General features: G+C 36.2%; 1 protein-coding gene across 3 annotated transcripts in view; it reads right to left on the bottom strand.

Moving 5' to 3' along the window:
- The window catches only part of LOC124155934 (LIM domain kinase 1), a 45491-nt gene that overhangs the window by 17361 nt on the left and 16040 nt on the right, over positions 1-12090 (bottom strand). For 2 of the 3 annotated variants that reach the window (XM_046530163.1, XM_046530164.1), the window contains exons 6-9: positions 9451-9543; positions 5634-5766; positions 3833-4119; positions 1067-1301 (exon numbers count right to left, since the gene is read on the bottom strand). In XM_046530163.1, coding sequence (XP_046386119.1) covers positions 1067-1301; positions 3833-4119; positions 5634-5766; positions 9451-9543 — 748 coding nt within the window. The remainder of the gene's footprint in view (positions 1-1066; positions 1302-3832; positions 4120-5633; positions 5767-9450; positions 9544-12090) is intronic. The other variant, XM_046530165.1, reaches the window with a different exon arrangement.

Below are 12090 nucleotides of genomic sequence, written 5' to 3' on the forward strand. Positions count from 1 at the left end.
AGACAACAAGAGACCATTAATGCAGCCGTGATTACCTACATCGAATGACATTTTCAGCAATGAATGTTTCACTCTTTTTTTTCCTATATATACCTTTAATATGCTGTAATTTTCACGTTAACCATTAGTTGTGGCCATTTTGTTCCATATGAGAGCATACCTTAGAGTAAATAAGAAAAAGATATCCAACTATCCTAATCATTTTAAGTGACTGTTGAATTGAGAAAGATCACATAATTTTCTCCCAAATCTTAGTAAAAATCATGCGATAGCACTCGCTTTCTGTAATTATTAAATAGTAAATATATGTTCACTGATGTATGGATGTTTGTTTAAACACATAAATATAATGGTATAAAAGACAGTAGTGCCTTTCATTTCCAAAGGATATGAAAAAATGGTGCCTATCACTGAAACCTCTCTATAGTGAACCTCCATACATCAAATTGCCCAAATTTTGGTCCCCTCCAATACGATGTAAAGAGGTTTTACTGTATTATTATACCTAAATCATTTTATGCTTAGGATAGAGCTATATTAATTTATTTTTATTTTTTGATCGAAGCTATTTCAACTGCCAATTAAATATCTGATTTTGAAGAAAAATTATCATATTATTCCATGAATTTTATGGAATTTTTGTATGAGAAACGCCAAATACACCGTGAAAATTAATGAAAGCAAAGCAATAATCATGACTGTAAGCAATAAGGCAAGAGGAATACTGCAGGCAGGGTGTTACGTCTGTTGATTATGAAGTTCAAGTCAAGAGTCTATCTTGAATCAAATAAGATGATATCTGGAGTAACTTTGTGTAATCTTAAACTCATGTTGAACCAACAAGACAAAAACCTTGTAAACTTACACAGGATAATTAGCAAACGACCAAGGGTGATGATATTGACTGTTCGACGAAACCATGGTCGTGTAATAAATCATCCTGTGGAAGTTTACTAAGTTTTTTTACATGCAAGTTCTCTCAAAAGAAATGAGTATTCTAAAAAAATGGGCCACCTTCAAGTACAATAAAAATATTTAAAACTGCAAGACTACAAGAACTACTAACTTCTTTGAGGAAATTTCGTTGTGCTTCTTCGTCAACTCTGTACAACTCCTTGAGCACCATCACTTCACTTGTATCTCGATGAGTCACTTTGTACACTTGTCCAAAGAACCCTTTACCAAGGAGTTCTCCTTTCACAAGATCTGAGGCACGGAAAATACGTTGACTTTTCGTTGGCTCCACACGAAAAGAGTGAGTTCGTGAAAGATCACAACTGTCCCGGTTAGATGTTGGTGACCTGCTCGGAAGAAACATGAAAGCTGTAAGCACCAAGGACACCAGCTGCTACCAAAGAAAATGGGTCTACTCAAAATAATGGAAAAAACATAAGTCGCTAAAATGCAAATAGGATGACATATGCATCAATAATTTTTAACTCAACATTCACAGAAAACAATTTTACACAAGAGTGAGACCCAATTTATTACTGTAATCAAATACTTGCAGGTAAAATGACTACATCACCAAGGCATTATAATGCTGATTCATATCTACCATCACTGCACATTAAATAATTACATAAGAAATATTGTACTGTAAATTACAACTGTACTGTAACTAAAGTACAACTTCTCAAATAATTAAATTCCAAATAACCATATATTTCCTTCTTATCCAGCTATACCCTACATAAGAAGTTATTATTTCAGCCAACACCTCTTAAGAAATGCAAGTTGCATGAGAAATGTGCTTGAAATAAGGGCAACATTTGTGGTTGCAATCTGTTATTCACATGTTTTTGAGGAACTAATCCACTGTTCCCAATGAATATTTTCCATAGTCATTTCATTGAAATAAGTTCATTATTAAAACATGTAATATAGTTTCCACAACTACAACTTAGGGTGATGTTCTCCAGAAGAACGAAAAATTCATGTTCGCTCCTTTTCGTGTCAAATCATTGCATAATGATAAAGAGCTTCAAAGCTTTCGTGTCAAATCATTGCTTAATGAAAATACAGCTGAAGGCTCTGAACAATTTATAGATAAAAAGTTGCATAAACATTTCCTTTCCTGAATAGCTAAATATGAAAAATATTAAACCATAATGTATCATCACGATTTCATGAAATGAAAATATTCATAAATTCATAGGCAGTTGTTATTAAAGAATTGTACCAATTAAGGTACGTTTCCAAGGAGTGCTTAAGAAGAATTCTGGGAGCCTCCCCTTCCATCAAGCAATTCCCTCTTCAATTCACAATAAGACCTACTCACTTTCATTCTATCTAAATATCCAATTCTTTTCCTTCTTCTCCCTCGTTTACCCAACATTCTTCCCTCTAGCACTGCTTTCAGCACCCCACTAAGTACTAGCTCCATCCATACTTTCTATCTCCTCCGTATCTCATCTAAAAGCTGCCTCTCCTCACTCACCATGTCCAGCACTTCATTGTTCCTCTTCCTCTCTGTCCACTTCACCTTCTCCATTCTCTGCCTCACCCACATCTCCAATGCCTCCAGTCTTTTCTCGTCCTCCTCCCTAAGTGTGCACATTTCTGTATCGTAAAGTGCTACACTCCAGATCAGACTCTTCACTAACCTTTTCTTTAAATTCTTACATGGCGAACCTCTCAGAAGTTCCTTCCTGTTCATGAACGCCTCCTTTGCTAATGCAATTTTCTTCCTGATGTCCTTACTACTGTATCCGTTTTCCTCTAACATACTGCCTAAATAGTTGAACTGCTTAAACTGCCCAAGTTTTTCACCACCCACCTTTATCTTAAGTCTCACCGTCCTTGCTTGTGATGCTTTACAAAACCGCATAACCTTGGTCTTCTAGTGATTAACCCTCTCCCATATTCCTCGCAACGCTCGCATAACGCATCCACTAAAGCCTGAACCCCCCTTGCTGACTGGCTAATCAACGCCTGATCATCAGCGAATCTCACTCATTTAAACATCATTCCTCCCGCTTTTACTCCAGCTTCAAACTCATCCCATGCTTCCCAAACCATCTCTTCAGCATACACGTTAAAGAGGAGGTGCGATAGATGACAGCCTTGCCACGCTCCTTGGCCCATGCTTGCCCACCCAGATTCACCATCTGCTACCCTCACTAGCACAGTCAGGGCCATACACAGATTACAAATCAGTCACCTTTCCCTCCAATCTACACCTATTTTCTTGAGAATATCCATTAACTTTACCCAGTTCACTCTATCAAATGCTTTTTCTCAGGAGCAGTACTTATAAAAAAATGACTTGAAGGTGGCTTTTTATGGCTTGATAACGTTCGCTTCATAAGATTACAGTATAGTGCTGTGTGTGGAAAACTTTTCTCAAAGATAGTGATGAAATACATTAACACATGGAGATTGAACCAAAAAAATGCATTTTAGATACATATCTTAGTTCCGTATGGAATAATTAACTTTGACGATCCAAGTAAGTAAATATGCCCTTTTTAACACTTAACCTTTGAGGCAATTGATCTCCACACCAAGCCAGACCATATATGTCACACTGTTTACATTTTCTCATGAGGAGTCCATTCATGACATCGTTTTCAGCTAGTTGTTTCAAATTGTGCATTTTCAGCAGGAATAATGAATCGCGTGGAGCTAGTAGTTTAGAGCAAACTCCTCATGAAAAATCTTTGATGCTGTGACCTTCGTATATTTTGCACTAGCAATCCATCTACCGTTTACATGATCGCAGATATAAAACCAAAACATTTGAAAGAAAAAAATGCAATTAAACATAAACTATAGGAGTCTTTGATGGCTATACCATGAAAGATATTCACTGAGTCAAGATGCGACATACCCATCCAATAGTCGTGACATTGAAGATGACCTCTCTTGACTCCCCTTCCCTCTCCTGAGTTGTCGGTGAGAACTCCTGGACCCACTGATGTAACCCTCATCCCTCCTCCTAGCAAACATTCTCTCCTTCTCAGGTGCATTCACAACTACATCACCTCGCACCTTGACAGGAGCAGACCGCGTCAAGCCGTGGGTGGATGGAGGAGGGCCCATAAGAGTCACCGGTGGAGTGCACGGAAAACTAGGCCTCCGCCTCGGGAGGGCATCAGGGTCATGCTCAATAGTGAGCTGTAAAAGAATAAAAATATAAATGCAATTAGCTATTCACCAGATATGGGAGTGTGGAGGCCTAGTAGGTTGAGCTACTGGCTCAATGGTTCCTTTTTCAAAACATGGTGAGTCAGTTATATAAACATCGTAAACATAAAAATATTGCTTTTAACAATGCTACTATCTATTAAACAGAGGATTGACCAAATACATTACTTTGGCCCAAATTGACAATTGACGCTAATGATGCTGTTGGCATTTATGTATATAACTTCATAGTATGTATATAGATTGACCTGTTGAAACCTTCACAACTCCTCAAGCAAATACCCAATGACTTAATCTGAGGTGAGGTATACCATCACCTATCCAAACAAACACTCACATTGAATAACCACTTAATGTATCAAATGGTGCCAATGCATGTATAATGAATATCCAATGAAAAAAATGAAATTCAACGGAGAGCATATTTTAGAGCCATATAACTCCAAATACATAGTCACTTTAGAGCCAAATAAATACATCAAATAATAAGACAGCTACTCCAATCATCCAGGGTAACAATGGATATGGATTGCATTTCAGCAAGTATAGATCTAACATGTCACTTTTTACTAGGATATTCTTCAAGCAGGAATATGGATGAACCAATCATTACCTCACAAATCAATTGGAATACTAGATTATATTTCAATTCTTGGCTCTGAAAACCACTGTGTACCAGAAAAATCATTTCATTTACCATAATTGAAATGCAAGAATAACTTCAATGAAAGATTTTAACAAAACGTTTTCTAAGTTTCTGAAAATTTAATAAGCCTTCTAAAATGGTACCAGAAAATTTCCAAAATTAAACATTCTAGGGGTATCTGGATTGAAGCTTTCGCGGCTCATGATGATTAAAAATAACTCAAATACGGGTGTATGCCGCGTGTCGTAAAGGAGATAGCCCCGACGTTTCGCGACCGACTGCTGGTCACTTTTTCAAGGGAATAATGTTGGGATTGGTGTTTTTGCTGCCTTTTATAACACCACCATAGCGGAGCACAAAGCCACCGGACATGCGATCGACTTCGAAAAATCAAGAGTCATCGCTAGGATAAAATTTTTTAAAACCCGACTCATCCGCGAGGCCATAGAAATAATGAAAAACAAGAACAACTACAATAGAGATACCAGATTAAGAATCAGCAATACTTGGAACCCAGTCATCCGCAACATTTCGCTATCTTCCCCCTCCAGTCTTAACTCCCCACACCCTCCGCCCACCCCTCCCACCTGAAATATAAAAAGGCAGCAAAAACACCAATCCCAACATTATTTCCTTGAAAAAGTGACCAGCAGTCAGTCGCGAAACGTCAGGGCTATCTCCTTTACGACACGCGGCATACACCCGTATGTGAGTTATTTTTAATCATTCTAGGGGTAGTGGATTCATTTGATTGCTCTTAATGGATGAGGGAACGTATGCAATTAGCATTGAAAAGAAAACACAAGCAACAACTGAGAGACAAACAAATCTCAATTACCTGCAGAACCGTGTCAGAATACCGAATGAGGTTCTCTATTTGTTCAATTGGCTGATCCTTAACAGGAGTTCCATTTACTTCCAAAATTCGATCTCCAAGGTGCAGTGACATGAGATCACTTGTCATGTCCAGCCTGCAGAAAAAAATTCAGGATGATTAGTAATGGAAAAAATCATTCTTCGAATCAAAAAGTATACTAAAAGAACAAAAAATGATGCATGAATATTTGAGATTTTATATGAAAGGAAGACTGCAGATTTATAGGCCAAAGAATTAAAAACAGGATAAAGGTTTTAAATTGGCAATAATAAATGAAAGATGAAAACAAGAGGATGGCTAGCCATCAACTAACTCTTTATGGGAATATTGCGATAAAATACACCAGTGTGGTGTGTACTAATTTCGTAAACAGTGAACACTACTCTCTACTTTAAGTATATATAAATCACTCATTTCAAGAGCACATTCTTGATTTGAAAACAAGCTTTCCATATTTTTTTTACATATGCATGAAAAAATGAAGATTTTTGCAAAAAAAAAAAAAAAATTATTAAAGTTTTAAAAGTCACAGGCAATCCTAGCAAAAAGCATATGCAGAAAGGATTGCAATTAAAGTCTGACCACACATTCTCAACCCTTTTATCCTTCCCCATTCACACTGGCAATAAAGCAATTGCTATTCAGATTAGGACCTACAGGACTTCAGTCCGAAATGATGGCTTAAGCTAGAGTCCAAGGCTTACTTGGAAATCCTGTAAAATAAAAAGCTCTTATTCTTCATGAAGGAGTTCTGTGATAGTAATCTTGCTGGTTGCTTTCGGGAAATGATGATGATAACATTACCTACACAGCATTTCCCGAAAGCAACCAGCAATATTGATAAAAGAAGCTGTGAAAATCTTCAGACAAAAATTCTACGATTGTATTTGACGAAAGCATTCTTAAAAGTACCCCTACCCTACCATGGCAACGTATAAGAATGTATAAAAATTTGAAACAGGTTTATACAATTTTTTCATAGGGGTATAGCTCATGGTGGGCGAAAAGTTTCTCATCAAGGAGATTCCCAAAAGGAGTCATGCAATTTAGACCAATTTAAAAATTACGGACTGCCTATATACAAGTTACTTTTTCCATACTTTCTGAATCCATCCATGATTTCAGAGTCAAATTAGTAAGCTAAACATATTGGATACATCCAAGAATATGTCCCAGAACTATGTGTGATGGTGACAGTGAATTTTGCATTATATATAAATGATAAAGAATTACAGCAGAGAAAAATAAATACTTCAATTCTGTTATATTCTGTCAATACCTCTCAACGGGAATCTCACCTAATTCGTAGTTCATTGAGTGACTATGAATCCTTCAAAAGTTTTCTTAAGTTACCTACTTCCGAAAACTGGCTATTAACTAAGCAGAATAAAAATTATGATTTCAAATATCCATGCTTTAGGTATTTTTTTCCTTCATTAGGATATGAAAAAGAAATTTGCTAGAAAAGGTATGCCAAACAGATGCAAGCCTATAAAATATGAAGTGCAAAAAAAATTTTGGTTGAGGTAATATGTTACCATGGGATCAGTTGACTGTCTCACTAGAATACACAAAAGTAACCAAGCTGGCCACACAAATTCAAAGCTTAAAAATAAATAACAGAAATGCAAAATAAGCCATTCCAACATTTAAGTTCTGCACACAAACTCAATAATGGAAATGATTAGACACAGTCCAGTCCATTATAGTCCAGCACAGCCTTCCCATGATATTAGGAATTTATGGAAAACAAAAGCATCACACAGAAATCCTTTACCAGAGGATTTCCTTGGAGGCTATCCCCACAAAATTTTCCCTTATCATCCCACTGCTAGAACCTATTTACATCTCAAGCAGGAATATACTATGATAACAGATGATCTGCTTCTTTCCAATTCCAAATGATTCTATAGGATTAATTCAATACTAGTTCTTTCATTCAAGGGAGATGAACAAATGATGTGTAGCATTCATATGTAATATCACAGACTGTAGAGTGCTCTTAACAGTTCACTGGCATAATCTAATTAGATATTGGATTGGAAAATCGTAAGTTCCACCGCCACAGAAGTAGGCCATGGATGAAATACATAGAGCAGGTAATGAAGAATGTGATACAGAAGAATTATGTAGGTACCAAAAGAATAAACCTATATTATTACTTTAGTCTGGCATGAAAATTAGTCACTATTCTAAACAAAATGGAAAAAATGAGACATTTCAGAAAATTGATTTGTGATATCAGAAGAAAAGGAAAAGGGGCTGCAGTTTTTTTGAAAACTTAGATTTATATTCTCGATACTTTTTCTAGCTAAGTAGAAGCCAAAATTGAAAATGTTTCAAATACATATAAGACTAAACGAAGACTAGCCAAAAGAACTTTTTCTGTAGTGGGAAAGAAAAAGAATTCATTATGAATCCATCAGTCAAGCAATTCCTCAATTGCTATGGAGTAACTGCTTAAAAGATTAATGAAAACACTAAAAAGAGACAGCTTACAGGATAACTTAGATGAAGGTGTGGAGATAAATCATGCAAAAGCCTCGATCACTTCATGGAGCCATAAACTTGGAATAGAAATTTTTGCACATTGAATTTATGTTGCAATCAAGGGTTAACATTATGACGGTATGACATACATCAAATTATTAAAAAAATAATGGAAGTTCTTCTCTCAAGCTTGATTCCAAATGAAGTTTCATTCCCGGCGTCACCTGATCTTCACAAAACTAAGAAGCACACTTAATATTCTCTAATTTTGAGCAAATAAGTGAGTATTAAAATTCAACTTCATAACTTTAAATCTCCATCGAACAACCACTAAACATGACCATTAACAGAATTGAGTTTCTTAACTGCCTTCTTGGGACTCGCAACCCAGCTTGTTGTAAATAGCCCTATTATCAAACCATGATCATAATTCTCAATGAAAGCTGTAATATATTTTGCAAAAAAATTAGGGACTTTATTTCCTAAATACAGAAAAAAATGACGGAAGAAGGTTTTAACCACAAAAAATTATTGAAACAATAAAATGGAAATTGTGAAAACAAAGAAGATACAGTGCGGAGGGGTTACTACCACATAGATTCATCTCTGCAGACGACAGTTTTGCCGGCATTGCAGCAGGCTTCTTCAGGTCAATGAAGTGGAGATCCGTGGTATCGCCTGTCTCTTATACACCCCAGACGGGCGATACCACGGATCTCCACTTCATTGACCTGAAGAAGCCAGCTGCAATGCTGGCAAAACTGTCGTCTGCAGAGATGAATTTAAGCAGTAGTAACCCCGAAAACCTCCATGCTGAATCGTCACCATAATGCGAAAGCCTGCAAAAGGAGATACAATAAAAATTCTCACAATACAAACAGAAAATTCATTTAAAAATTTAACCAGTTACACAGCTGGGAATAAGCATGCAAAAAAATAGAAACAGATTCCTCTAAGGAAGGAATTGTGTAAATATGCAAGAACAAAAATAATTCAGTAAAGTCAACAATACAGACATACATGAAGCACGGCATATCAGGAGGACAGAAACTGACTTGATATGCTCCTGAACACTACTTTCTATACTAGAGTACTACACCCTCTAATGACACACTGCCTAGAGCAAGCAAACTAGTTTTCAAACCATAGGTGATCACACGCAAAAAAGTGATTCCCTTCATAAATGCAGAGTCAAACAACGAGTACAGGCATCAAAGGACAGAGATTGGCAAGGGAACTGCAAACAACAGTGCGGTGGATGCAATCAACATATGCAAGTCCTTTTTACCTATATCGCGACAGGTGGCAGCATAACTTAAATGCAGCCTGCAGAAGTGACACTGCAAATTTTCCCACTTTCCCATGAAGGTTGGTTAGGAACCTGCAAAAATAAAGGCCCACACACCACATGGGAAATGTAGCAGCCTATCACTAAATAAACACTTCCTTCTCTTAGTTTTGACGGGTAGATCAGATGTAGAGCAAAAACACAATTAAAGATCAGGTGCATTCCAGTTTACAGTTGCTCCAGTCTCATCCTAAATGGTTAAGAGATGGTGGCAAGAAGACAACCATTCAAGTCCAATAAAAATAAAAGCACTTATGCAAAGTTGACCTGGTTTGACCACACTCAGCTCCCAAGATGTAACACCAGTACGGCCCACTTCAACTGGATAGCCACCCCAACGTTGTGGGTGTACCCATTAGATTTGGATAAAGAACCATCATGCATGTAACATAAGATCCAATCACCACTAATACGAAAAAAAAAACACTGACATCAGATTACTTTTATAACCTCCAATACACTTTCGAAAAAGTGGCTCTATAAATGTCAAACTATAATAAAAGAGAGATGATTTCCAACTGCACCCAGCATAGGTAAAAACTTGAGGAAACTAGCTTCACTCTTATCGGAGACAAAAAAATGAGGGAAAGCATTTCTTCACTTCCACAGAAAATTGGTACAGCTGAACACCCTTAACTTCAAAGTAATGCAATCATGATAAAAATGAAGGAATTAAGACATAAGCTTAGTACAAAGGGCCTGATTGACCTCCCTCCTTTTATTTAAATATTCCAAGTAGAATGAAAGAAGGGGAGGAGTGGAAGTTTTCCTATTTTCAAGCATAATATTATACCAGCATGTGGCTACTTTATGCAACCTGCACCACACACATTTTCTACCATTTTCCTATCACATATTCGCCCAACAAAAATTAAAATAAAACAAGGGAGCCTAGAACAATATAAATAAAAAGGGGATAAGAGTGAGCTGTCTATATTTAGGGAGTGCAGTCATCTGATAAGAGAGAGCCATCAAACCACATGGTGAGTGACACTTTAGAACTACATATCCTGATCCGATTTTCTTCCAAACCAATGATTCAAATTATTAAGCAATGCAGTCAGAAATTTTTGTGTTTCAAAATATTCACTTCAATGACAATATGTGCCCTCCCAATGATTTGTCAGAGTGAAAAATTTCAAACACAATAAACTCTGATATAGTTGTAACCAATCAGAATCAACCATTTGGAATGAATGAAAACTGATTGTCAATATTCCAATCAGTGTCAAGTATGTACAAACCCCCAGTGGCAGTGGGTAATCTTGAATTAAGCGAATTTCTGTTTTCCGGGAGATCAACTTACATCAACGTACATACATATCAGGCAGCCTATATCTATGCTCCCCCTTTTTTTGACACTTCTACCTTAAAAGACCTGAAAAAGTGATTTTTTTCCAATTGATGCTGTAGAAATCACGATAAAAAATTATCCCAGTAAGTATAAGGGAACAAGAAGGAACTCATTATGCTATAGCTGGCCCTGGAATCTAAATAAACATGGAAATCCTTAAGCCAGCAATCACCAAGAGACCTTCCCATTAGGCGTTTCCTCTCTAGAATTCCTGACAGGAACACAAAAGTAATGATAGAAAAAAATGTCTTCATAGGGTCACACACTTAATTTGTAAATACTAATTGCTATGCAAGTTGTCAACCAAATGCAAAAAATGGCACTGAGGAAATAGTAGAAATACTCCTATTTGATGAAATATGGGAACATAACAAACTACATTTTACTGAGATTATAACAACAATTTCCATTGGGTATCATAGTTTTTCACAAAAATATGATTCCTGTGCCTAAAAACATAACAGAAATTTTTGTTGTCTGTTTTTGAAATATCAACACATTTATGCAAAAATTGGTGGTAACGAATCGCAATCAATGCCTTTCGTTTTCTTTGATGAAGGAAACTACCCTATTGGTAAATGAAGTGTCCTTTGATTTGAGGTTTTTCTTAAAGTGTGCCAAGAGGTGTGCCTGCCCTGTAGGATGTTCAACCACAGAAGCTGTATAAGGCGACGTAACAAACGGTTATGAGAAAACAATGCTAAGGACGACTTGGACACAACCAAAAGTAAAACTATGGTGTTCAGAATTATGAGATGCACCTGTGTACGACATCACGATTCTCTTTTAGACATATAGATTACTAATACACCATAAGCTCAAAATTTTCTGATTAATTTTTTTCCTAATTCTTAGTGTTCCCAACTGCTTGAAAGAGCATGAAACCCTCAGAAAGGGATAAAAATATATAAATGAGAAACAAGTCTTCAGTCTTCACTATGGTTACCAATACTTGATATAAAATATAGCATATAGGGCATTTGATAGAATAGCAGGGTATGAAAAATAATGTTAAGTTAAATAAATGTATTATACAAAAATCTGTTCAAATACTTTTTGCTCCCTGAAACTATGCAAAATAATAAAGATAACTATTACTACGTACAGATTAACTTAATCTCAGTTTTAAGAATAAAAGATCTTTTGAAAAATTGAATCCACATAGCAAAATTTATTTTTTAAATTAGACGAAATTTTAATTTTTGAAAATTTATTTTGGCACATAT

The sequence above is a fragment of the Ischnura elegans genome, chromosome 3 (assembly GCF_921293095.1).
Source record: "Ischnura elegans chromosome 3, ioIscEleg1.1, whole genome shotgun sequence".
Taxonomy (NCBI): Eukaryota; Metazoa; Arthropoda; class Insecta; order Odonata; family Coenagrionidae; genus Ischnura; species Ischnura elegans.